Here is a 27,333-nt window from a genome sequence, read left to right on the forward strand (position 1 = left end):
TCATGTTATTCTAGGATGTTTTTTGTTGGTTTTAAATTTTCAAAAAGTCGGGTGAGTCAAGGATTTTTGCTTTAAAGGGGTGCTCCGCTCATACATACCTTGTGATATGTTACTGCCCATGGTGGGACTAACAATTCCTTCCATACTTGTTATTATATATTCAGTTATTATCTATTCAGCCTTTCTCTCTGTCTCCTCTCCTCCCCCCTCCCTTCTGAGACGGTTGATGTAAACAAGTCCCTGCCTGGCTGTATCTGCAACATTGTAGCTTCTTTGTAATGCTAGGAGGGTTATTCTGAGGTCAAGTTGCTAATAAACTCACTGTGAATAATCCTCCCAGCATGACAAAGAAGCTACAATGTTGCAGATACAGCCAGGCAGGGACTTGTTTACATCAGCTGCCTCAGAAGGGATGGGGGGAGGAGGGGGAGACAGAGAATTTTGTAACTTTAGCAGAAAGCAGCAGGTGAGAACTGTCGGAAGGAGACTGAATAGATAATAATAGATAATAAGTATGGAAGGAATTGGTAGTCACATCATGGAACCCGTTAAGTGAAAAAGCGACCCCCAAAACATGCTTATGCTCATGCGTCTATGGGACAGAATCGCAACTAAGTAAATAAAAAAGCTGCACCAAGAGGCTGATCTGAGCGCTGAACTAAAAACCGCCACATAAGGGTAGAACGTTCTTATATTTGTTTACTGACTGACCGCCGCAGTAATAACACCCTCACCGCCATGTTTCTTTGGAATTCCCGCACATTTCTGGGACCTATAGTCTTTTGCGCCCTTTGTTTCCATCACATTTGGGCAAAACATGTTACTCCATCTGCACCTGGAGCCCCAGGATCCTCCGTCATTGGTGTCTTGTAGGATGAATGAAGGAGGCGGTCAGTGCTGCCTCCTCTGTTACCGTCTCTTGCTCTCTTCATCATCACTCTAATCCTCCTCCCATCTGTACGTCTCCTTCCCCGTGCGTCTCGCTCAGTGTTTGTCACAGCGAGACGCTCTTCTCCATCTGTCTCCCTCCTTCCATCTGCATCTTAATTCTCCCTCACCCCCTGTACTGTAAACATCGCCTCCCCCTCCCATATCTTTATATAACCCCCCCCTCACCTGCTCCCTCCCTGACCCCAATTGTAGGAAGCATCCCCCCCCCCCCCCCGCGCAGTGGTCCGCCATTGCCGGGGACAGCAGATGACTCTATCTCAGGTGCTCATGCTGAGTTATGGCTCCTCGCACGTCTTAAGGAGAACGTCTTCATGCTCATTTAACCAAGACATTAAAAGCAAATTATTTTACTTGTCAACCTGGGGGAGGGGAGGTTCTCGTATGGCGCCTTAATGAGGAGCCTGTTAATGCAACTCTTCGGGTTTAACCAACCAGACGCGGTTACGCTCCATTAATTCCCAGGTTATATCTGCCCGGGTTCCTCTAATTTACGAAACACTTGTTTACAATATTGGCTGCCACCGCGCCGGTAACGCCACTGACTGACTGCTCAGAGAAGCTAATGACGGTGGCACGAATCCGATTCATTACTGCGATTCCAGCTGCGCGGTCGCAAGGTGAGTGAGCCCCCGCGGGTTTATGGATGTCCCAAAAATATTTAACTGCTTTCTCCCAAAGGAGCAGCTACCTGACACTGAGACGCTCCTGTTACTTCTATCCATCTTTTTTTTTTTATCTTCTTTTAAATGGCCGACTAATTATCCGGCGAACGAACATCACGACAATAGAGGCGAACGCGGAGAAGATTTAGCAAGCTGTGATGTAAATTGTAACTTGTCTTTGGTAATTGAGCCTGTGCTGATCGTAAACTTCCGCATTAAGCAGCTGTCCACCTCCACCTCCCAATGTCATCCACAGAAACGTTTAGGAAAGAAACCAAAACTATCCTGAAACTTGATGAGGAAATGGGAAAGTCCTGTCAGAGCAGGGAGGATCAGCGCCTCCCGCAGGTTCTGGGAAGTCCACCATACGTTTCTACTATGGATCCCTCTCTCTATGGACACAAATTCTGCTTGCATTTGTTTTGCCGACCGAATGACCTGGCATGGCTTCTATCCATGGACATCACCTCAAGCTGCTCAGCTCCTCAACTATTTTTTAGAAGGTATGAAAAATGTCTTGGTCTTTAAAAAAAGACAAACACTTAGGAGCCAAGTATGTTTGAACATCTATCTTTTGATCGCAATGGTTTCGTTGCCCAACCAATCCCTACTTTGGGGTTAACAAACTCCCTGGAGACCAGATGGACCTAGTCACAACATCTTAATCTCAGTTTTAACAATGTATCTTGTACAAAATTTCCCAGTCCAAGTTATTTTGAATTCCACTTCTTGACACCACTTCTTGGCTCCCTGGTCTCCTACACCTTTCCCGACCAATCCCTACTTTGTAGTAACCAAGCTCCTTGGAGTCCTTCTTGGACCCGCCTACAATGTCTCTATCTCGGGTTCAAAAATTTATATTGTGCAAGTGTCAGAGGCGAAGACAACGTTACAAAATATCCATAGTGTAGTCATGACAAATGACGCATCAGGAGTTATTACCACGGTAGAGGAGATGTCAATCGGAGGATCCACAATGTCAACGACTTGTCTATCGGAGACGATGCCAGCCACACACAAGGAGTCATCTGGACTACTAACAATATTAAAAAAAAACATTGCACCTAGGACACTGGGGGTGGGGTGGGGGGAGAAGTGTGAGAAGTCAAGGTAGGTCAACCATATCCAATGAAGGGCAACATGGGAGAAGGACTGAAGGTCGGCAGAACGACCACCATTGGTCTTATTTCACCAAATTACAAGGTCTCCATCATTATGTTCTGCTCTGAAGGAGCTGGCCAAGAAATAATCCAACCAGAACTGTTTGTGTACCATGTACAATGGCGTCAACCAGTGTTGGAAAGTTCTGGCTGCTGGAAAAAACTCTCCCTCCCGGAAAAAAGTAGGTAAGTCCAATCCCCCTCCCCAGTAAAAAAAAAACTGAACAAAAAGTCCAAGAATGGAGAGATGATCACTTGTCTTCCCGGTGAGGGCGGATCTTCATCTCTGTAAACTTGAGGGAATACTGCCAGCCCGTCCAAGAAGACCACTCGATGCCGTCGGCATAGGAGGCGTGATGCCCACGGAGATACTGCCCATTGAGGTTGGACGTGTGGCAGTTGCGGTACCACCAGGCCCCATGATAGAAGCTTGCACAGTTGTTCTCCGAGTGGTCGTTGTCCAAGTCTTTGGTGGTGAATTTCATCCCTGTGTGCTTGCTCAAGGAATCTCCTGAAGAGACAAGAAATGGGTCATAGGAGGACCACAAATGGTCCACGGCTGGATGTGGGACATTTATGAAGGACTCACCTGCTGTTCCAGAGTAGTCTGACACAGTCAGGGGGTAGCCATCATCTTCTGGGTTCACAGAGTACAGACCAACGCCAAACGTGTTGTACTGGGCGTATGCCGTGGAGTTCTCAAAGTCTGACAGGTCAATGCGGAGCTGGTAATGTGTCTGCATGGTGAGCAGGTGCAGGCGCTGGAGGCCTACAATGACAGGAGCAATGTTTTAGTCAGTACAGGCTTCCCACCCGGCTTTCTGTAAGACCCCAATGACATTGTAGTAGGCAGATTTACATCCCACCACTCCCCTTTCCCATTACTTTGCTTGTGTCAGTCTACACTGATGTTGCGGCATTCTGTTCATGAATCAGGAGGCACAGAATGAGCCAGCTGTAGGTTTTATAACTATTATAAGCATGTCTCATTGTCTGCCGTCTTCTGGAACCTTCCTCTATAGAATATTCTGTTACTTTCTCATTCTGCCGCCGTCACTGTCTGCCCAGACGTCCCAGCGCGCAGGTCGGACTCCATTTTCACCATCTTAATGAGGACGTCCGGTGAATGCGGAATGCAAATCGAGGTGTCCTCCCGTCTGCGGCCTCCATCCCTCCATTTACTGATTTCAATTAAGATTCCTTTGCAGGGTCCAGGGAGGTTGGCACACAAATCCCTGAGCGGGCAGATCAGCGGCCAATGATGCGGGCGCCCCCGGACACCCGCCCATCTCCTGTCACTATGGATGGAGAGAAGGATAATGGCTAACACTAAACCTGCAAGACCGATCTTGTGCAGGTAATAAGACTGTTACTCTCTGTTAACAGCTGTTTCAGACCATGAAGATGGATGGTGACTGTAGGACAGGTATATACAATCTGTTACTCTCTGGTATCAGCCATGTCAGGCAGGGGGGGAGGGGGGAGGTGACTGTAGGACAGGTATATACAATCTGTTACTCTCTGGTATCAGCCATGTCAGGCCTGGGGGGGGGGGTGACTGTAGGGCAGGTATATACATCTATTACTCTCTGGTATCAGCCATATCAGGCCTGGGGGGGGGGGGGTGACTGTAGGACAGGTATATACAATCTATTACTCTCTGGTATCAGCCATGTCAGGCTGGGGGAGGTGAGGTGACAGCTGACCTCTCCTGGTCAGGTGTGGTGGTGCAGGTGGAGCTCTCTGCTGCTGGGATCGCTCTGGGTTTGGTGCCTGAGGCCTGCTCCCTTCTGCCTGGGGGGAGTGGGCTTTAGGATGCAGGAGGAAGGCGAGTCCCAGGCCTCTGTTTCCCGGGGTAGGCCGGCGGGGACGGATGGTGCACAGCAACTGGCCTATTCGGAGGGGGTACGGAGATCTGGCAGGGGGTCGCAGGGATGCTGCCTCTGCCCCATTTCTGGTTTCTAGCTACAGCCGGGAGGCTGTGTTGGATGTAAAGGACTGGGGTGTGAGGAGCCCTGAGGAGACGACTGACGTTTATGGATCCAGAATTGCCTATTTTCTTAAGAGCTATGAACTAAATGGCAAAGAACTATGCAAACTGCGTGCTGAGTTGCGATGCGCCCGAGTCCAGGTGACCAACAGGTCAGGATGGAAGCGCACGGAGGCCAACAAGCTCGTAATGAGAATAAAAACGGAAATTAATTTACTGGAAAAGAAAAATATGGACATTCAGAGGAACAGCGGGCCCTTCCAGGAGAAGCTGCTGAACCAGGCCAGGTTTGACCAGTTGAATAAAGGGTTAAGCCAGAGTGACTACATGGAGAGAGCGGAGGAGACCGAGGCTCCTGATGTGACCCAAAGGTCCCAGAGTGGGATCTGCCCCGGACAGCCCTCAGCTCCAGGACCCAGAAGCCAAGACGGTGACGGCAGCGACCCAGGAGGGGACCTGATGGCGGCCATCGTACAGATGGAATCTCCAATACGGGCGGTTGGACCAGAAAGGGGTGAGTCGACATCTAATGCACCCCTTTCCCCAGCTCAACCTAGTAGGTGCCCTGTGGTGGGCTCTCAGCAGGGGATGAGCGGTGGGCAGAGTATGAAGGTTCCCTCAGTAACATCACATGATGCTGTTTCGGCTTGTGGTAGCAGTAAGAGTGTCAGGGCGATTACGGCTGTGAAGCCGGACATTGTTGGGAAGGTTGGCGGCCCAGCGGGTGGCTGCATGTCTCTGGCATCGGGGGGCCACAGCAAATCGGACAAGGTTAAGGCTGTGGACCCTGTGTCAGAGAAGAGGAGCAAGGGCGCAGGTGAGCGGTGCCACGGGGTGCCAGGCGGTAAAGCAGGCTCTGCGGTGGGGTCTGCTGTCGGAGTGTCACCTGTGGTGGTTTCTAGTGGAGGAACCGTGTCTGCTGCTGGGACAGGTGGCACCTCGGCAGGAATAATAAAACCGGCCACAGCTGGACTGGCAAATGCTGCTGCTAAGGCAATCAAAAACCTCAAAGAGACTGTTCCCACGCCTACTGGGACCATGCAAGAGACTAAACATGTTGTTGATTGTGGGACAACATCCAGACAATCTACTGCTGTAAAGATGGCGACGAGTCATGTGACCGGTGGGGTAGAGGGGGTTCCTGGCGAGAAGTTGAAGCCTGCTGCTGTTACAGCAGCGGACGGAGACTTGTCAGGTTCCCCCGGGGAAGCTGAGGTCACTCCTTGCATTACCCTGTCTGTGCCTTCTGGTCCAGGACTGAATGGTGGTGTGAATGGTGGAGGGGGAGCGAGGGAAGATGGGGAAGATGATGAGAGGATGGATGTTGGGGATCGGAGGATGAGTGGAGGGGGCGGATGCATGGTTCCTGTGGTGAGTGATGCTGGTGTGGTTTGTATGTCTGAACCTATGGAACCTAGGAGCTATGCGAGTGTTGCTGCCGGGGCACGTAGGCTGTATGAGAGAGCTGCACCCCCTGGTCCTGGGAATAGTGACACCCAAAGGCGCTTCTTGGAGGCCTTGCGGAGGGGGGATAGATCTATCACTGTAGAGGGTAAAGCTGTCTTTCTGGATAGAGAGGCATGGCTTAGCCGCCTTCCGAGAGCAAAGGAGCGGCGAGGAGTCATGGTCACTCCCCACAGCCGGGTCCGGGGTGGCCAGGAGGAATGTGGTCCGTCTTAGGTGGAGGGGCAATGATCCCTGTCCTAATAGAACTAAAGTAGTGGAGCTCCTCCTCAAGATGGATTTCAGGGCTAGTGACATCTTTGCCCTGATACATCCTCATGGTTCCCCGATTTTCGATGTCAGCTTCGTCCGGGCTGAAGGGCTTGAGCTTTTTTGGTCTCGGTACGAGCTGGCAAAGATAGAACCCGAATGGAGAGACTTTGCTGTCCAAGCAGTCTCCCATCAGAACAAGATCAAGAAAGTGACGGTATTAACATGTAACGAATCTCTTTCTTGCATAGACATCATGACCTGGATTGGGCGTTACGGAGAGGTGGTCAACATTCCCCAGAAGAACAGGGATGAGTTTGGTATCTGGTCGGGGGCCTGGACCTTCATGGTCAAGTTGAAGGTTTCAGGTAATTCTGTCACCCACATTCCCTCTTCCACTTTCTTGGGGAGGGACAGGATTCTGGTCTTTTACCAGGGGCAGCCAAAGGTCTGCCATAGGTGCGGTGACCCGACACACTTTAGTGCACAATGTAAGGTGCAGAAATGCGCCCTGTGTGGAGGGATAGGACGTCTGTGGGGACATTCGTTGCAACCTGTGTGGTGATCTCGGTCACGCTTTCAGCCGCTGTCCGGTCTCCTTTGCCAATGCGGTCCAAACTTCTGTTGGGGTTAGCCGTGAGGCTGACCCTACCGGAGAGGGTACCAGCAGAGGCAGGGAGGCTACTGGTCCAGGGAAGAGAAAATTAACACCATCCAAGCTGAAGCGTATGGAGACACGCCAAAGGCAAAGGGAGGGGGCGCCTCAGGTGGCAGCTGAGGAGGTTCCTGTACCCGAGCCTGAGGTGGTGGATATTGCTGAGGACCTGAGGGACAGTGAGTTGGAGGAGGAGTCCAGGAGACTGGATAAAGAGGAGGAGGAGGAGAGGGCGACTACTGCAACCTCCTCTCCCGCAGAGAGTCTGGATGAGGAAAGCAAACAGTGGCTAGAGAATAACAGAAGATCGGGTGCTAGAAAAAAAAGAAAGCGGGTGAAGAAGAAGGAGTCTTCTTCCCTTGAGTGGGATCATTCCGTTCCCCTCACCCTTGTCCAGATACCAGCGGAAGGACCTACTGGCTCCCCTCTGGTAGGCTGCCCTAACTGGTACCGGGCCCTCAGGGATATTTCCTCCTCTGATGAGGGGGCTGGGGAGTCGGTGCCGGTGTCTGAAGTGAGGTCTCTGAGAGGTGTCAGGTCTTCCTCTCAGGTAACGGGGGGGAGGACCTGTCTCAGGACCATGTGGGGTGCAGAGTGTGACTTGTGTGGAGGAGGGAACACGCCCTGTAAATATGGATGTGTCTGTGTGCTTGAAAAGGGGGAAGGAAAGAAAGTCTGATGAAGACATTAAGCACAAGGAAGGGGGAGGGAAAAAGAGGGCTGTCAAGCTTGATCACCCATGATGGCGGCACCCTCCCCGTTGACTCTGGCGAGTATTAACGTCGCCAGCATAAAGTCAGATACGGCAAGATTTATGGCCTTTGATTTTCTCGGTCGAATACAGGCCTACATTTTCTTTTTGCAAGAGACCAGACTTACAGATCTAGCAACTATACATAAGGCGAAGCGTGAGTGGAGGCATGGCCCCTCTCACTGGTCTCTTGCGGCCGAGCCGTATAGCGGGGTGGCGGTTCTTTTTAATACCGCACAGGTTGAATGCAGACGCGTAATCGAGCTAGAAATGGGGAGATGTCTGGTATTAGACGTCCTCATGAAGGGACAAGAGCTGCGCCTCATAAACATCTACGGTCCACAAACTAAATGGGACCGCAAAAGTCTCTTTATGGGTGCGTTCACACCTACCGCATCCGCAGCTTATTTTTCCGCGGAAATCCGCAGGTCTGGTAGTGCAGATTTCAACCTGCGAGAAATCGCGTATGTGTGCGTTTTGCGGTTTTTCCGCAGCAAGTTTATCGCAACTGAAATGTCAGTTTAAAATGTCTCTCATTCTAAACTGACATTTCAGTTGCGATAAACTTGCTGCAGAAAAACCGCAAAACGCACACATACGCGGATTTCTCACAGGTTGAAATCTGCACTACCAGACCTGCAGATTTCCGCGGAAAAATAAGCTGCGGATGCGGTAGGTGTGAACGCACCCTATGAGGATTAAGCCTCTACTTTTTACTAACCGGCAGGTCATCTTTGGAGGGGACTTTAATGCTGTAACAAGGTCCCGAGATAGAGAAGGCTCCAGAGATCGGCTAGGTTATGATAGCGCCGCTTTGAACAGCATAGCCAGTGAGACTCGTCTGGTGGATGTCCACATCCGACATACTCCAGACCACAGTGGGTTCACCTATTTTAGGGGTAGAGAGGTCAGGTCTAGGATAGATAGGTTTTTTGTTAATGAGGAGGCTGTCTCTTCACCTTTACAGGTGGTGGAGGTAGAATTCTCCGATCACTGTTTGATTATGTTTTCTTTGAATGTTTCAGAGACCAGGATGGGAAGGGGATTGTGGAAGCTGAATTCGTTCTCCTGGAAGTGAAGGAAATCAGACAATCCTTTGAGGAGTTTCTGCAGACAATCCTTTGAGGAGTCTGAATAGGGATCGCCTATATCAGGCACTAAGTAGGAAACTCGAGGTCCTTGTCTCGAATGGAGGTGACAGAGAGGAGATCTCCAGAGTGAAGTCTTTGCTGAAGACGTGCCAGTACGATAGACACACGTCTTTGGTTTTCGAGAGGGATTTCGGGAAGTACCGCTCGCCCGACCCTTGTCGAAGCTGTAAGATGTCAGTGGATTGTAAGTTTGTGTCAGGCCTGGTCGATAGTACAGGATCTCTGAACAAGTCCAGATCGGGGATCTTGGAGGTCATCAGAGCCTTCTACTCGCATCTCTTGGGGAAGAGGGATCTCGATCGAGGCAGGACGTCTGCTTTCCTGGCTGATGCCATTTCCCGGTCAGGAGTAGACCCCTCTCTTAATGTTTTGACAGAGAAGATCAGAGAAGAGGAAGTCAGGCTGGCGATTGAGAGGCTCGCCCTCAAAAAGTCACCAGGGCCGGATGGCTTAACGTCCAAATTTTATAAGACCTTTAAGGACGCTTTGGTTCCCCTCTTGACTGAGGTAATAAATGAGTGTCTCTCCTCGGGCACTCTGCCGAGGTCGATGAGGAGGTCGGCTCTGGTCATCCTGTCAAAGGGTAAAGACCCGTCCCACATTGAGAATTGGCGTCCCATAGCGCTTCTCAATGTGGACAGAAAGATCCTGGCAAAAGTGCTATTCAACAGGTTGGTGAAATTTGCACCCCAGCTCCTTTCGGGGGCCCAGCATTGCTCTGTACCCGGTCGTAGCACTTTTAGTGCTGTGCTCTGTGTCCGCGAGGCCGTGGAGCAGGGTAGGGCTGGTCACTGCAAGGGGTTTTTACTGTCCTTAGACCAAGCTAAGGCTTTTGATCGGGTTGATCACAAGTACCTCTGGTCTACTCTATTGAAATACGGTCTGCCGGGGAGGTTCGTGGATTGGCTGAGAACATTGTACGCAGGGGCTGAGACTTTTCCGTTGGTGAACGGTTGGGTGGGCCGCCCTTTTGCGGTGGAGTCTGGTGTACGTCAGGGCTGCCCTTTAAGCCCTCTGCTTTATGCGTTCGCCATCGACCCCTTCCTCCGAAGGATAGATGGTGGACCGTTGGCGGGGGTGAGGATGGACCTGGCGGTGCCGGATTCTGCCTTGAGGGAAGTGGCGTACGCCGATGATGTCTCCATTTTTGTCTCTTCCCAGGGGGAGGCGGAGTGGGTGATGTCGGAGGTGGAATGCTACTCGGAGGCATCCGGGTCTAAAATCAACTGTGACAAGTGCAAAAGTCTTTGGTTGAGAGGGGGAGACCCTGAGTTTTGTCTCCCGGACACCCTCCCTGTGCCCCAAGAATCTGCAAAAATTCTGGGCATCGAATTTGGTCCCGGGGATTACCCCACACGAAATTGGGAGAGCAGACTGGAAGATGTCTCCAAAAGAGTGGAACAGTGGAAAGGTTGGTCTTTGACCTTTAGGGAAAGGGTCTTCTTGATCAAGTCTTTCTTGCTCCCGTTGTAAATCTACTTGGGCAGTGTGAGCCTTTTGCCGGAACCCCTCTAGACGCGGGTCTACGGTCTGTTCTTCCTAATGTTGTGGGGGAACAGACTTAACCTAGTTAAGAGGGAGGTGACTTACCGCACGAGGAGACTAGGCAGGTTGGGTATGGTCAACCCGGTGGTGTTTTTAGTAAACACCTTTTTAAAGACCAATGTTGCGAACCTCTGGAAAGAGAGGGCTCCTCCGTGGGTAGTCTCTTGCAGGAAATGGTTTCAGCCTTTCTTCCAGGAATGGGAGATAGGCGGTCGAGTGAAGGATCTTCGCACGCCTCACGTGCATCTCCTGACTTATGCTGCACTGGTTCTGAAGGTCATCAGGCGGTGGGGGCTGGGAATGTGGGAGGTGAGAACTCTCCCGAGGAGAGTCCTCGATAGGAGGGTCTTACTAAGCCATTTCCAGAAACCACTGTCCCTCAAGGATTGCCCAGGTGGGGATCAGGGGATTGGGTTGTCTCTTTTAAATTCACCTAGGATCCCCCTAAAGTTTTGGGATTTGACCTGGCGCGGCTTCCATGGTAGGTTATATGTGAAGGACAATCTGAAGTACAGGAACTCTGACGAGAAGGGGTGTCCCCGAGAGGACTGTGGGGGAGCGTTGGAGAACATGGATCACTTCCTGCTTCATTGTCCTTTTAATATAGAGGTATATCAAAGGGTGGGCGCTTCCATCGGCTGGCCGAGGCTGGCTGCCCTTTCCTATGCTGAGTGGACCTATGGAACGTTCAAAGACCTTGGCGGTAGGGACCGCTGCACTTTATTCTTAGTCAGGTATCACACGTGGCACGCTCGCTGTTTAGTTTTGACGAGACAGAAAATCCTCCCTGCGGATGAGGTTTGTAGGAACACGCTCGGTGACCTGGTGAAGGTGCGCTCCCTGGAGTATGAAAGGTTGGGGACATCTAAGGCAGTGACCCTTTGGAGGGGGATTTCCTTTACGGTGCCTTAGCCGAGTAATCTCTTTCCTAGTGAAGGGCTGACGCTATCACCTTAGATTTTTGTTTTTGTGATGGATCGGATGTAGACGGCTTACAGACATCGAACCTGAGCCCTGAGGGTTTGCTGGGTGGTCTATGGTGATGGGGATATGTAAAGTATGGAGGTTGGGGGGTTATGGTGTAGGGTATATTGTATCATAGTTGTATATATGTGGGTATAGAGGGGTATGGGAGGTTGGGGGGTGGGGCGGGGGGCGGGGGCTTTGTTGTATTGTATTATAGTTGTATATTTGTTGGTACAGAGGGATCCGGGAGGTGGGGGGGGAGGTTGTTGTGTTATAGTTGTATATGTGTAGGTATAGAGGGGTTCGGGAGGTGGTTGGGGGGGAGGGTTGTATTATATTATATTATGATTAAAAAAAAAAAAAGTTTGGTTATTTTATTATTTTAGGTCTGTCTTTGTTTTATGTAGTCTGTTATGGATATTGCTGGAAAACTGTTCTGAAGAAATATTTTTGCTTATTTGATTATTTATTTTTTTGGTTATTTTTATATACATGTGTGAATATATAGGTGTATATAATGTGTGTGTGTGTATATATATGTGACTGTATGGTGTCCTGGACCAGACAGGGTTATGTGTACATAGGATCTGTATATGCCGGAATAGGCTGTTCTATTTTGTTATGAATTGTTTATATTTCTGTTATTTCATTTGTTTATGATTTATTGTTACGGCCGATATGCCGGGTTATGTTTTGTATTTTTTTTTTTATATAAAATAAAAGAGTTACAATCTATTACTCTCTGGTATCAGCATTGTCAGGTTGGGGGAGACTTACCATAGTAATTGGTAATGGGATGAATGACCTGAAGTGCAGAATCTTCCCTGCCCACCACATGTGGCTGATCTTAGCTGATCCTCTTATATCGATCTGGCACTATTATAAGCTGCACACTGTATAGTGGCCCGCTAGGTACTGATGACACGGCAAGCACTGGATATGACGCCCCATCATCATTATAACAAACCGCATCCTTACCGAGCCAATGTTCCCCAGTCAGCTTTCCGAATCCGTCCCTGTACTGCTCCCAGCCACGGAAAAAATTCTCTGACCCGTCCTCTCTTCTCTGGAACACCTGGAAAGAGAGAGAGATGGGATGAGGTTGGAATCGGCCACAGCCTCATGCCTCCCTGATCGGTCCCTGCTCTCTGCTTTGGCATTACATGGGTGCAGACTGGCTGATAACATCGAGAAACAGCTGCTGCCTGGAATCCATCAGAAGAACACGTGGATCGTAGCACAGGCCCCGGTGACTTTAATAAGACCTCAGTAGGATCGATGGGAGCGGCGTGACGGCGAGGACAAAGTGAATAATCGATCACATGACAGGACAAGCGTTGCGCGGCTCCCGGTGGCGGCCCATTCCGAGTGCTCTGTATTTGTCATGCATTGTCTCGTCTCTCTCCCGGGCGCCGCGCTCTGCCTGATCCATCTATAAAAGGCGCACGGGGAATTATGTATCAAAGATTTCCCGAAGCAACAAGACTCCTCCATCTATCAGAGAAAATAATCTGGCGGCGGCGGCCAACGTCGTCCTTTTGATTTATCAAGTGTCGGTCCCGCGTTTCGTGTTTATCGGAGGGGGGGGCATGGAGATTACATCTCGGGTGAGTTAAAGGGTTAAAGTTTTATGTGGAGTTTTAGCGTGTCTGACATCGGCGCTCATGTCCCAGGAGATTGTGGCGGCTTTGTAGGGGGGGGGGAAGCGGCGTTCAATCTTACAGGTGTCGGCAAGAGGAAAGCCCTAATCTGATCCGACCTTGTGCGGCTGAAGTAGGGCACACGCAGGATCCGCAATGGGGAAGACAAAGGTGACGCCAAAGCAGGTGGGGGAGGGGTTAGAGTGACATTTAAAGGGCAACTCCATCCGTTTTCATGTCACGAATCTGCCCTGGTTCATTATCCATGTTATTCCCTCTGCAGGTGGTGTAATAAGGGAGGAGATGACGCCGGCGCTGAATACGATAACACTCAGGTCTACGGCTCTGAAGGAACGGCCTCCGGCACAGACCACTGCCCCTCTGTTTTTAGGTGTTTGTAATGGCTGTAACATATCGTCATATCAATCCTCTATGTATAGGATTTTGTAGAGATCTGCCAGGACCAAGAGGTGCCAAATTATTGGAAATTGCTACATTTTTTACACTTTGATATAAAAACCTAGAGATTATGTGCTGGCGTCACAGTAGTATCGCCCAGCGCCAACACTGCACTGCCAGGTGAGGCTGTATAAGCCTGCGGGGTGTCAGACAAGGGTGGGGGGTTTATATAGATGGTGCCGCCAGTACTCACCTCAGTGCCAAACAACAGCAGTCTCTGCCATCACCACCGGCAATGCCGTACATTATGTCACAGACAAACCTCAGTGTGCCAACTCCCAGCTATGAGGCTGTATCAGGGCTGCAGGTGTCAGAGAGGGCAGTGGGGTCCAGACGCCGCAGGTGTCAGAGAGGGCGGTGGGGTCCAGACGCAGCAGGTGTCAGAGAGGGCAGTGGGGTCCAGACGCCGCAGGTGTCAGAGAGGGCGGTGGGGTCCAGACGCAGCAGGTGTCAGAGAGGGCGGTGGGGTCCAGACGCCGCAGGTGTCAGAGAGGGCGGTCGGGTCCAGACGCAGCAGTTGTCAGAGAGGGCGGTTGGGTCCAGACGCCGCAGGTGTCAGAGAGGGCGGTGGGGTCCAGATACGGCAGGTGTCAGAGAGGGCGGTGGGGTCCAGATGCCCCAGGTGTCAGAGAGGGCGGTGGGGTCCAGACGCAGCAGGTGTCAGAGAGGGCGGTGGGGTCCAGATACGGCAGGTGTCAGAGAGGGCGGTGGGGTCCAGATGCGGCAGATGTCAGAGAGGACGGTGGGGTCCAGACGCTGCAGGTGTCAGAGAGGGCGGTGAGGTCCAGACGTTGCAGGTGTCAGAGAGGGCGGTGGGGTCCAGATATGGCAGGTGTCAGAGAGGGCGGTGGGGTCCAGACGCTGCAGGTGTCAGAGAGGGCGGTGGGGTCCAGATGCTGCAGGTGTCAGAGAGGGCGGTGGGGTCCAGACGCTGCAGGTGTCAGAGAGGGCGGTGGGGTCCAGATACGGCAGGTGTCAGAGAGGGCGGTGGGGTCCAGATGCGGCAGATGTCAGAGAGGACGGTGGGGTCCAGACGCTGCAGGTGTCAGAGAGGGCGGTGAGGTCCAGACGTTGCAGGTGTCAGAGAGGGCGGTGGGGTCCAGATATGGCAGGTGTCAGAGAGGGCGGTGGGGTCCAGACGCTGCAGGTGTCAGAGAGGGCGGTGGGGTCCAGATGCTGCAGGTGTCAGAGAGGGCGGTGGGGTCCAGACGCTGCAGGTGTCAGAGAGGGCGGTGGGGTCCAGACGCTGCAGGTGTCAGAGAGGGCGGTGGGGTCCAGACGTTGCAGGTGTCAGAGAGGGCGGTGGGGTCCAGATGCGGCAGGTGTCAGAGAGGGCGGTGGGGTCCAGACGCTGCAGGTGTCAGAGAGGGCGGTGGGGTCCAGATACGGCAGGTGTTAGAGAGGGGGGGCGGTGGGGTCCAGATACGGCAGGTGTCAGAGAGGGCGGTGGGGTCCAGAGGCTGCAGGTGTCAGAGAAGACGGTGGGGTCCAGACGCTGCAGGTGTCAGAGAGGGCGGTGGGGTCCAGATACGGCAGGTGTCAGAGAGGGCGGTGGGGTCCAGACGCTGCAGGTGTCAGAGAGGGCGGTGGGGTCCAGACGCTGCAGATGTCAGAGAGGGCGGTGGGGTCCAGACGCTGCAGATGTCAGAGAGGGCGGTGGGGTCCAGATACGGCAGGTGTCAGAGAGGGCGGTGGGGTCCAGATACGGCAGGTGTTAGAGAGGGCGGTGGGGTCCAGACAGCTGCCAGGAGTACCGCCAGCACTCACCGCAGCCGATCTCCTTCCTCTCCATACTACTTTTAGACATATGCCAGATTAGCAAGATGTGTGGTTATTGTGCCGAATATAAAGAAATTTCACCATAAGGCTATGCTCACACAACATATCTTTTATTACAAGAATGGCCGTTATTTTCAATTAGAACAGCGGCCGTTCTTGTCATAGAAAAATGTGTTGCATTGAACTCAATGCAAACAGCGAGCATTGTTCACACAATGTATTGAACAACGGCCATGGAAATAATTGACATTTCAATTGTGCACTTAATGCAATGCAATTTTCGATGCAACAACGGCCGTTATTAGTACATTTCGTGAACCTAGCCTGATGATGTATGGACTGATGGAGTCTGATGACATCATGGGGTTTGTTTCTACCCCTCCCACCGCTGTCCAGGAGCCCCCAGGAATCGCCGCATCCTCAGCTGCTGAATGCCAGAGGTGATGAAGGGCGAGCTGCCGTGTGGTCTGACTTGGGAGGTGATGGCCGAGGGTGATCTGACTGGGGCTGACGTCTGATGTGATCAGTGGCGGCGGGCGAGGGGGGTTGCTCGGGGTCACGCTTGTTTGTGTACTCATCATTAAATATGAATCCTCCCCTACAGCAAAATAAGCCGGTCCGCGGGCCGAGGCGATGAAATATTAATACGCTCCTGAGCCGGCAGCGGCCATGGACCCGGCTCCATTGTTACAGGGATATTAACCCCTAGTGGTCCTGACCACCCAATGGAATTCAGGAATACAATGCGGTGGAACCATAAAGGATGCGCCCTGTAGTTATGGCAGAAACATTCAGCCTAGTGTAACAGGAACAATGGCGGGATTAGCTGCTATTGTAGCACAACATCTCCTGCAATGCAATGCAGCAGAGCATATACAGACAGTAATGGGAGCAGCATAGTGACGGGAGCCACCATTACCGGGACTGCCACTGCAGACTGGTATATGGTCCAGACCCCCACATAAATATATACCCCCTAAAAATACATACACCAGGGGAGGGGTGGAAAGTTCATGTAACTCTCTGCACAGCAGGCGCATTCCCTTAAAGCTGCAGGAACCAACAATTACACTATAGAGATCAGTGCCGCTCTGCCGCTCTTGTGCGTTTCCATGCTGTTCACCTTGCGCTGTTGCTGTGTACGTTCCACGGTGAGCTCGGACACGGTGACATTTTACAACCTATTATTTATTCCTCGCCATCTGAACAATATGTGTCAATCACACGGTGGAATGCAGAGTGTTGGGGCGGGCAGCGCATGCAGCGGGGGCGAAATGGAGAGAGAGCTGAGATCATCTTCTAAACTATAAAATGCATATGACAAGGGATCGGCCAAGGTAAGAGGAACAAAAGGCTTCTATAATAATAATCTGATAATCACCGGCAGGGATACTCTGGGGCGGGGCAGGATTACTCGGGGGTGGAGCAGGATCACTCAGGGGCGGAGCCTCTAGCACAGTGCTCCTGCTGCTGACTACATTGTAATATTCGCACACTATAATCCCATTGGGATCCAAGACTCTGGCAGCTCTGCTGTCTCCTATACATTGGGGTTTCTACAAGTTACCCCAGTGAAGCTAGTGGCCAATGAAAAGGCTGGAAAATAGCTTCTCACATTTGCTCCTCCCATGAGGCTCTTCTCGGCCAACCTCAACAGCTAAAAGGGGTCACATGGCACTGTTTTTTTACGCCGGACTTATAAATGTCCCCGCATCTCCGGCGCTACGGAGATTTATGTAGAGGCGGACTGCCTCTACATAAATCCCGTGCGCGTCGGTGCGCACAGCCGAAAACCTACGCCACCTGAAAGGTGGAGTAGGTTTTCGGCGTATCTTTGTGCGGAAAAAATGATAAATCGTGCGGACTCTGAGTCCGCGCCCCCCGTAACGCCCCCTCCACACCCCCTCCCCGCCCCCCAGCGTACTCGGCGGAAAGTGCCGACATGCGAATATTTTATTTGCAAATCGGCCATTTGCGAATAAAAAAATACGCAAATCGGCACTTTCCGCCGAAAATCATCCGTACGCCGGATGATACATGTCGCCCTTAGAGTTTCATTATCGTTATTTTACCACGAACTGCACTATTTGCCACAAAATAATGCTAATTAAACACTGTGTGTGAACATAGCCTCAGCATGCCTAAGAATATCATATTTTGTGTTTAATATATCTTTATTTATCTTAAAGGGATGTTAAAAAATGTTTTTTCTTACAAATCAACTGGTGCCAGAAAGTGGCAGAAATTTGTAGTTTACTTCTATTAATAATCTTCCAGTCTTCCAGTACTTATCAGCTGCTGTATGTCCTGCAGGAAGTGGTGTATTCTCCCCAGTCTGACACAGTCTGTCTATGTCAGGAACTGTCCAGAGCAGCAGCAAATCCCCATTGAAAACCTCTCCTGCTCTGGACAGTTCTGGACATGGACAGAGGTGGCAGCAGAGAGCACTGTGTCAGACTGGAGAGAATACACCACTTCCTACAGGACAAACAGCAGCTGATAAGTACTGGAAGACTCGAGATTTTTTAATAGAAGTAAATTATAAATTTCTGTCACTTTCTGGCACCAGTTGATTTGAAAGATTTTTTTTTTGGTGAACAATCCCTATAGGTTACACCTTCTTCTTCAGTCCTGTTTCTCCACAGAGCTACAGTCAGGCATCTGCTATAGTAGGTGAAGGATTATGAATGCAGCTCTGGATGTGACTATGCGATGTCATTGATGATGTTTGCCACTCACCGTCCAGCCCCCTCCGTCCGTCGTCATGTCACAGTAGACCTGGAATCCGGTGGGATAGTGAATGGGGAACACGGAATAGACGCCGTCCTCCTGCTGTCCACTCATGAAGATGTCATAGCAGTCACGCGGTTTGGAACCTGCGGATAAAGCCATGGCGTTATATGGTGACAGGCAGAAAGTGATTCCATCATCTCGGAGTCACAGGGCCGGATAATTCTATTCCCGGTCAAACGCACAGATTAACTCATAAAAAAAATTCCCTTGAAAATGCTACAGCGCTGCGGAAGACTCCACCGCCAAGATTTATGATGCTGTCAAGATGGCAGAACTACCAGGAGTCGCAGTATTTTTGCTTTACACTCGGAGAGTCAGGAGTGGGGGAGGGGGGAGCTGCGCTCTCATCTACAACATATCCGACAGGTGGTATTTACAGGGCAGCGTTGGGGTAATATAGGAACCACATGTCCCCTTGTGCAACTTTGTGTTCCTGTGAATACATGTCGCATGACGGCGCTACCAGCTGCATCCTATCATTTATATGATGTATAGAGGGGACATGCTGACGTGGTTGTTTGTGCCTTCTCTATTCCCTCCTTATTACTACACTGTCTGTAGCAGCTGCAGGTCTGGAGTGCTTTACACCAGGAAGCTCAGGATGAACAGTGCTGCAGGTCTGGAGTGCTTTACACCAGGAAGCTCAGGATGAACAGTGCTGCAGGTCGGGAGTGCTTTACACCAGGAAGCTCAGGATGAACAGTGCTGCAGGTCTGGAGTGCTTTACACCAGGAAGCTCAGGATGAACAGTGCTGCAGGTCTGGAGTGCTTTACACCAGGAAGCTCAGGATGAACAGTGCTGCAGGTCTGGAGTGCTTTACATGAGGAAGCTCAGGATGAACAGTGCTGCAGGTCTGGAGTGCTTTACACCAGGAAGCTCAGGATGAACAGTGCTGCAGGTCTGGAGTGCTTTACACCAGGAAGCTCAGGTTTAACAGTGCTGCAGGTCTGGAGTGCTTTACATGAGGAAGCTCAGGTTTAACAGTGCTGCAGGTCGGGAGTGCTTTACACCAGGAAGCTCAGGATGAACAGTGCTGCAGGTCGGGAGTGCTTTACATGAGGAAGCTCAGGATGAACAGTGCTGCGGGTCTGGAGTGCTTTACATGAGGAAGCTCAGGATGAACAGTGCTGCAGGTCTTACCATTGGTGCAGCCACGGGGTCTGGAGTTCTTGGCTGGCGACCGTACCAGATCTCCCTTCCCACGGGACCTTCCATGGACGGAGTCCAGGACTTCACTCACGGAGCTGACCAGCTGTGCCACGTGGCTGTGCCCCTCAGACAGAAGCTGCAGGGAGAGAACAGAGACGACGTAAGAGGCTGAGGAATGATAATCAGATGCTATACAGTCTATGGTCGCTGGTCTGTGCCCTGTGTTAGTATGGGCTGGTACCCATCATGCCACGGTGCAATCTGCCAGGTTCACGGGACACTTCCATGGACTCCATGGGGTGAAAAGGAAACCCCCATGCAGCGGCTCCCTTGCGGCCCGGCCTATTCCAGTCCTTACTGCAGTCCTATCGTTCTATTCATCTCACAGTAAGATAACATTCTGTATCCAGAACTCAAGATGTTATTGGGATGCAGGCTCCACCTTCTGACATGGATGGTTAGGGTTCCTTCCTTATGATATGTCAGTTATCAACTCCACCTGAAAATGCCATACTGCAACCCCAAACGGTGTTATGCTAAACCATTGCAGTGCCATGCTCCACCCCTGCACACACTGCCATGCTCCACCCCTGCACACAGTGCCATGCTCCACCCCTGCACACAGTGCCATGCTCCACCCCTGCACACAGTGCCATGCTCCACCCCTGCACACAGTGCCATGCTCCACCCCTGCACACAGTGCCATGCTCCACCCCTGCACACAGTGCCATGCTCTACCCCTGCACACCGTGCCATGCTCTACCCCTGCACACCGTGCCATGCTCCACCCCTGCACACAGTGCCATGCTCCACCCCTGCACACAGTGCCATGCTCCACCCCTGCACACAGTGCCATGCTCCACCCCTGCACACAGTGCCATGCTCCACCCCTGCACACAGTGCCATGCTCCACCCCCGCACACACTGCCATGCTCCACCCCTGCACACAGTGCCATGCTCTACCCTTGCACACCATGCCATGCTCCACCCCTGCACACTCACGCTCCACCCCCGCACACAATCATGCTCCACCCCCACACACTGCCATGCTCCACTCCTGCACACAGTGCCATGCTCCACCCATGAGGATAACCTCAATGAGAATTTCTGACCACCTGGGGATTGTAGCCTTTTTCTATGCTCAGAGGGGGCATGGTTTTAGTTTAGCTACTTTATTAGTCAGATTTAATGTGCGATTTTTTTAATTGTTTGCCCCATAAATTGTGCAGGAGTCACCCACTTCTACCCCGGCATAGTCGGCATAGTTTTTTAGCCAAGCTGGTTTAGCTTAATAACCGCGAAATAACAAAAATTTCATCAAGGCCGATGCACCAAATGATAAATGTTGTGCAGGGTGAGGGGTGGGTGATAGATGTGCCCCATGTCATGGAATTATCCGGTGCAGGGTGAGGGGTGGGTGATAGATGTGCCCCATGTCATGGAATCATCCGGTGCAGGGTGAGGGGTGGGTGATAGATGTGCCCCATGTCATGGAATAATCCGGTGCAGGGTGAGGTGAGGGTGATAGATGTGCCCCATGTCATGGAATCATCCGGTGCAGGGTGAGGTGCGGGTGATAGATGTGCCCCATGTCATGGAATAATCTGGTGCAGGGTGAGGTGCGGGTGATAGATGTGCCCCATGTCATGGAATCATCTGTGTCCGGTGCAGGGTGAGGTGAGGCTGATAGATGTGCCCCATGTCATGGAATCATCCGGTGCAGGGTGAGGGGTGGGTGATAGATGTGCCCCATGTCATGGAATAATCCGGTACAGGGTGAGGGGTGGGTGATAGATGTGCCCCATGTCATGGAATCATCCGGTGCAGGGTGAGGGGTGGGTGATAGATGTGCCCCATGTCATGGAATAATCCGGTACAGGGTGAGGGGTGGGTGATAGATGTGCCCCATGTCATGGAATCATCCGGTGCAGGGTGAGGTGCGGCTGATAGATGTGCCCCATGTCATGGAATCATCCGGTGCAGGGTGAGGTGCGGGTGATAGATGTGCCCCATGTCATGGAATCATCCGGTGCAGGGTGAGGGGTGGGTGATAGATGTGCCCCATGTCATGGAATCATCCGGTGCAGGGTGAGGGGTGGGTGATAGATGTGCCCCATGTCATGGAATCATCCGGTGCAGGGTGAGGGGTGGGTGATAGATGTGCCCCATGTCATGGAATAATCCGGTGCAGGGTGAGGTGAGGGTGATAGATGTGCCCCATGTCATGGAATCATCTGTGTCCGGTGCAGGGTGAGGGTGATAGATGTGCCCCATGTCATGGAATCATCCGGTGCAGGGTGAGGGTGATAGATGTGCCCCATGTCATGGAATCATCCGGTGCAGGGTGAGGGGTGGGTGATAGATGTGCCCCATGTCATGGAATCATCCGGTGCAGGGTGAGGGGTGGGTGATAGATGTGCCCCATGTCATGGAATCATCCGGTGCAGGGTGAGGGGTGGGTGATAGATGTGCCCCATGTCATGGAATCATCTGTGTCCGGTGCAGGGTGAGGGGTGGGTGATAGATGTGCCCCATGTCATGGAATCATCTGTGTCCGGTGCAGGGTGAGGGGTGGGTGATAGATGTGCCCCATGTCATGGAATCATCCGGTGCAGGGTGAGGTGCGGGTGATAGATGTGCCCCATGTCATGGAATCATCCGGTACAGGGTGAGGTGCGGGTGATAGATGTGCCCCATGTCATGGAATCATCTGTGTCCGGTGCAGGGTGAGGCCTGGCAATCCTTCTCCTGCTGCAGAAGATGGCAGCAGCTCTCCTCTACAAAGAGCACAAGAGCCTCAGCGAGGGGCCCGGGCACTGCTGGATGCCAATGCTGAGAAGAATTCTAACTACTCTGGAAAACAATGACTTGGACTTTGTTCGGAGGATTGTAGCAGGTGCTTGTGCCAGATCCTGGTTGGCACCGGAGCCGACCTAGCCATGTGTTGTGCATGAATCTGGTCCAGGGAGCTCTGCCTTTATCCTGCCGCTTCTCTGGTGAACGTTACTGTCACTTTAAGGGACTCTGACAACTAGGGCAGGATGTGGCTTGTATAAGTCGGTTCATAAATATAAACACAAAACCTTTTTTAGGATATTATTAGAACTGACAGCATTAAAGGGGAACCCTGGCGAAAATCTTTTGCTTTCAAATCAACTGATGTCAGAAAGTTATACAGATCTGTAATCTATCATGAAATCTCCAGTCTTCCAGTACTTATCAGCTGCTGTATTTAACGTTTGGTGGGGGGAGGTATTTATGTGCACACTGCTTTTCCTGTCCAGCTGTTCCATTGAGTGAAAGGGCTGACAACAGAAAGCCCAGCCCACTTAGCAGGACTCCACCTACATTTTTGTCACAGTGTAACAGATTAGTTGGGTGACACCATTACTGCTGGTGTCGGGGTTGTCACCCCCCTTTCCTTGTTTCCTGAGGGGGCGATGGTGGGGTGTTACCTGGATGAGTCTCCCCTGCTCACTCTGCAGCGCCCCGAGTTCAGACACCAGTCCATTCTGCCCTTTGCGCAGGTTCTCCCAGTCCGCTCGCTGCCGGGACAGCTGCGATACCATCTGTGACACCTGGTCAGCCAGTCCCGCCAACAGTGCCCGCTCCTTGCCCACTGCTGCCTTAATCTCCAAGTCATGGTCAGCCAGGGCGGCCATCACAGAGGACTGTAAGCCATCCAGGCGCGGCAAGGGGTCGGGGCAATTGGGGTCAATGAATATATTGATGTGGGAACTATCTGCCCTTTCGATGGTGACCAGCGCGTTGGGGTCCTCCATGTTGGTGGTGATGACCGGAGGGGGTTCTGTAGACGGGGCGTGGTAGTGGTTCATGAACAGGACGGCCCCGGTAACGGTGACAGCCAGCAGGACGGCCACGGACAGCAGCACAGTGCACAGGATGTAGCCACAGCTGGTCCTCTGCAAGAGAAAGAGAACAGCCATCAGCTACTAATCATACTCCTCACAGCCGGAGCTGCATTCACAATTCTGCCTGTACATGATAGGAATCAATCAACAATAAAATAACAGACATGTCAGCTGACCTCCCATAAGTCGCTGATTCAGCACGACAGCCCCCATAGAGAGGGATAGGCAATGTCTGGGGGATGAGCACAGGACGTAGAGACCCTGCGTACAGTGTATACCCCTGCCTGGCCTATATACCTGTCACACTAAGGTCATGTGATGATTCTGGACCAATCAGGGACGTGTCTGGCACCAGGTGATAGGCGGTTCCTGCCGGTTCATGGACGATCGGACAGCTGGAGGGCGCAATCAGGAATGCAGAGTCATGTGACCCCAGCGTTGTTTATAGACGAGCAGCCATCAGGGGGCGCTCTGCTGTTTTAGTATTTTGTGTGCGTACGATACGACCGCAGGCGCCAGGATTCTGCTCTGATTTTATGAGTTTTTCTCGGTATCAGAATTGAGCGGATTCTGCTGAGCGGCACAATAATGCGATCTGCGGGGACTCGCCGCCAAGGAGCCATCTGCCCTGAAGTTACAACAACTTATAAGCCATTAAGTATGTGCCCCCGGGGAGGCCGCCGAGACGAGATCCCAGAACGTATTAATAAGTATGGCCGCCTCATACTCCCAGCTGTCACTTAGGATTTCTCTATTTATCTCGCCTTCCGGCTCCCTCCTGGGGGGGCTCGGGGTGTTGGGGTGCGCGGGGGGGGGGGGGCTGCGATGCAGCTGTCGGCCAGATGCCAATGGTGTCAGATCCTATGACATCACAGGACGGGATGGGCGGGGGTTGCTCAGTTACAGGCGTTTGGGTTTCTGGATTGGTTTTGCTCTGTGGGGGGTAAGGGGGGGGGCAGGCTCCACCCCTGACAATTCGTGGGATGTCTGACAACTGCACCACAAAATAGTCGCACCCTTCAAGATGTGTATTTTTAAAACCGTTACGGTAGATTTATAAAATGGCGCCCATCTCCTCTGTGTGTTGTCACCCACTGGCAGTGACGGCTGTTACTAGGCAACTGCCCAAAGTAAAGACCCACCATACTTCCTGAGTCCTGACCACCATAAATCTGACAGGTTGTCACAGCTCCGCCCTCTGGAACTGCCCAAAAGTGAAGTCAAGTTAACTTGATCTTGCTGAAATGATCTAGTAGGGCATTAAAGGATGGACTCCACCATGCTCCAACAACCTTAAAACTGAGAGGTTGTCACAGCCCCGCCCTCAGGAACTGACAGGTTGTCAAAGCCCCACCCTTACTAACTGACAACTGTGAATATGACAGGTTGTCACATCCCCGCCCCCTTGGAACTAACAATTATGAATGACAGGTTGTCACAGCCCCGCCCCCTGGAAGTGACAATTATGAATATGACAGGTTGTCACAGCCCCGCCCCCCAGAATGTGACAATTATGAATATGACAGGTTGTCACAGCCCCGCCCCTGGAACAGACAGGGCTCTCACTGCCGCTAGTGATACCTATTGCTGGGTAACTGCCCAAAGTCAAAGTGGTGCCCAGGTAGCATGGCACTCGCCAAGAGGTCTTAGTGGACTCCACCATACAGCCCCACTGTCAGAGCGCCACCCTCTGGAACTCTCACGGCTCTGCTATACGGTAACGGTCTAGCGCTCTGGGTAGCAGCAGATCCTTTAAGCAGCGAGAGGCATTTGAGAGTCAGTGGGAGACGTCTTGTTTTGGAGGAGCTGTCCCTGCAGGGGTCTGGTGGAGTAGTTGGAGCTGTCAGACAGGAGGGTGGGGGGCTCTTTTCCTAAATACATAAAAACGGATGGCGTACGGGGTGTGTGCGGCTCAGGCGGCGTCCGCCATATGTCTCCATGTGACATGTTTCATTAGTCGGGGAGTTGTCAGCGCCTGCTGCTGAGCTGTCATGTCTGCCGTCTCTTCCTCGGATATCGTTACCTTCACATCACAAAATCTACATGCGGCCACTGATGTCTCTGCGCAAATCCCCTCCCCTCCCCCATCCATCCTTCCAGACGTCTGAGAATGACAGGAGGTAACTCGTCTGCCGCTCCGGCTCTTGTCCTGAGCGCCCCCCCACCCCTCCATGGAGCCGCCTCCGCCTGGCACCCGGGAAGATGTGTCCGCGTTATCCCATCACTGACGCACGCTTGTTACGCAGTGACGGGCACAGTTGTATTTAGATGTATGAATAGAAAGTAATCGGCTGCGATCATTCACGTATAGTGGTCACGTGATCGCGGCCGTCAGACAATGTGCAGTGTGGAGAGACGGCGGCGTCTGTAGGGTGACGGCGGAAAGGGCGCAATTCTGGTGAATCTGGGGCAACTATGGGATTGGATGCTGGACAGCAGTACTGGCCTGTGGCTATCCAGCTGCTGCAAAACTACAACTCCCAGCATGCCCTGACAGCTCTGAGGATCTCCACCCACTACAACTCCCAGCATGCCCTGACAGCTCTGAGGATCTCCACCCACTACAACTCCCAGCATGCCCTGACAGCTCTGAGGATCTCCACCCACTACAACTCCCAGCATGCCCTGACAGTTTTGAGGATCTCCACCCACTACAACTCCCAGCATGCCCTGACAGCTCTGAGGATCTCCACCCACTACAACTCCCAGCATGCCCTGACAGTTTTGAGGATCTCCACCCACTACAACTCCCAGCATGCCCTGACAGCTCTGGGATCTCCACCCACTACAACTCCCAGCATGCCCTGACAGTTTTGAGGATCTCCACCCACTACAACTCCCAGCATGCCCTGACAGCTCTGAGGATCTCCACCCACTACAACTCCCAGCATGCCCTGACAGCTCTGAGGATCTCCACCCACTACAACTCCCAGCATGCCCTGACAGCTCTGAGGATCTCCACCCACTACAACTCCCAGCATGCCCTGACAGCTCTGAGGATCTCCACCCACTCCAATGACTGGAAAGCCGCAGGTTGGGAATCACTGATTATACATATCTATATACTGGACACTAAACAAAATAGGACCAGCAGAGGCGGAGCCATGAGAATTTCTTTGTTGTCACAGCCCCGCCCACACACAACTAATAAAAAGTGGTCAAAGTAAAATACCAAATATTTAAAGAAATGTAAAAAATAAGAGACAAAATAAGTCTTTGAGCACCGCGAATGTAGGAGAGACTGAGGGGACACCCTACGAAACTATTTGGGAAGGGTGAGTTCTGGATAGAGTTACCCTTTAAGGGTGCATTCACACGTACAGGATCTGCAGCAGATTTGAACGCCCAGAATTGATTTGCTTTATATCTGCGCAATCAAATCTGCTGCAGATCCTGTACGTGTGAATGCACCGTAAGGGTGCGTTCACATCTACAGGATCCGCAGCGGATTTTCATGCTGTGAGTTTGCAGCGAAATCAGCTGCGGATCCTGTACTGTGAAGCTCAATGGGTCCCATACACGCAGGCTGCATGGGACCCGGCCCCTTTAACTCCTGCACCGCCGCCGGCTGCCCGCAGCTTACAGCCCCGGCCCCCTTAAACCCCCCGCACCGCCCCCACACGCCCAATCGCCGCCCCGACCCCCGCACGCCCGATCGCAGCCCCGACCATACATCACCTGCTCGGGCCGTGGCTGTGTGATGCTACCGGGATCGGGCATGTGGGGGGGGGGGGGGCGGCGGGGATACTCTATGCGGGGATTATATCTATGCGGTATGGCTGTATATACGTGTGTGTGTGTATGTATATGTACATTATATCTGTGCGGTATGGCTGTAGATACGTGTGTGTATGTATATGTACATTATATCTGTGCGGTATGGCTGTAGATACGTGTGTGTATGTATATGTACATTATATCTGTGCGGTATGGCTGTATATACGTGTGTGTGTGTGTATATGTACATTATATCTGTGCGGTATGGCTGTATATACGTGTGTGTGTGTGTATATGTACATTATATCTGTGCGGTATGGCTGTATATACGTGTGTATGTGTGTGTGTATATGTACATTATATCTGTGCGGTATGGCTG

The 27,333-nt window shown here is 51.9% G+C and overlaps 1 protein-coding gene across 10 annotated transcripts in view; it reads right to left on the bottom strand.

Annotated features, from left to right (window-relative positions):
* Window positions 1-1,177: 1,177 nt before the first annotated feature.
* The window catches only part of FIBCD1 (fibrinogen C domain containing 1), a 275,844-nt gene continuing 249,688 nt past the window's right edge, over window positions 1,178-27,333 (bottom strand). For all 10 annotated transcript variants that reach the window (XM_069985750.1, XM_069985749.1, XM_069985748.1 and 7 more), the window contains 6 exons: window positions 22,821-23,288; window positions 19,357-19,501; window positions 18,162-18,298; window positions 12,523-12,619; window positions 3,363-3,542; window positions 1,178-3,284 (listed from right to left, as the gene is read on the bottom strand). In XM_069985750.1, coding sequence (XP_069841851.1) covers window positions 3,025-3,284; window positions 3,363-3,542; window positions 12,523-12,619; window positions 18,162-18,298; window positions 19,357-19,501; window positions 22,821-23,288 — 1,287 coding nt within the window. In that variant the 3' untranslated portion in view covers window positions 1,178-3,024. The remainder of the gene's footprint in view (window positions 3,285-3,362; window positions 3,543-12,522; window positions 12,620-18,161; window positions 18,299-19,356; window positions 19,502-22,820; window positions 23,289-27,333) is intronic.

This window comes from Dendropsophus ebraccatus, chromosome 10 (assembly GCF_027789765.1).
Source record: "Dendropsophus ebraccatus isolate aDenEbr1 chromosome 10, aDenEbr1.pat, whole genome shotgun sequence".
In the NCBI taxonomy this organism is placed as follows: Eukaryota; Metazoa; Chordata; class Amphibia; order Anura; family Hylidae; genus Dendropsophus; species Dendropsophus ebraccatus.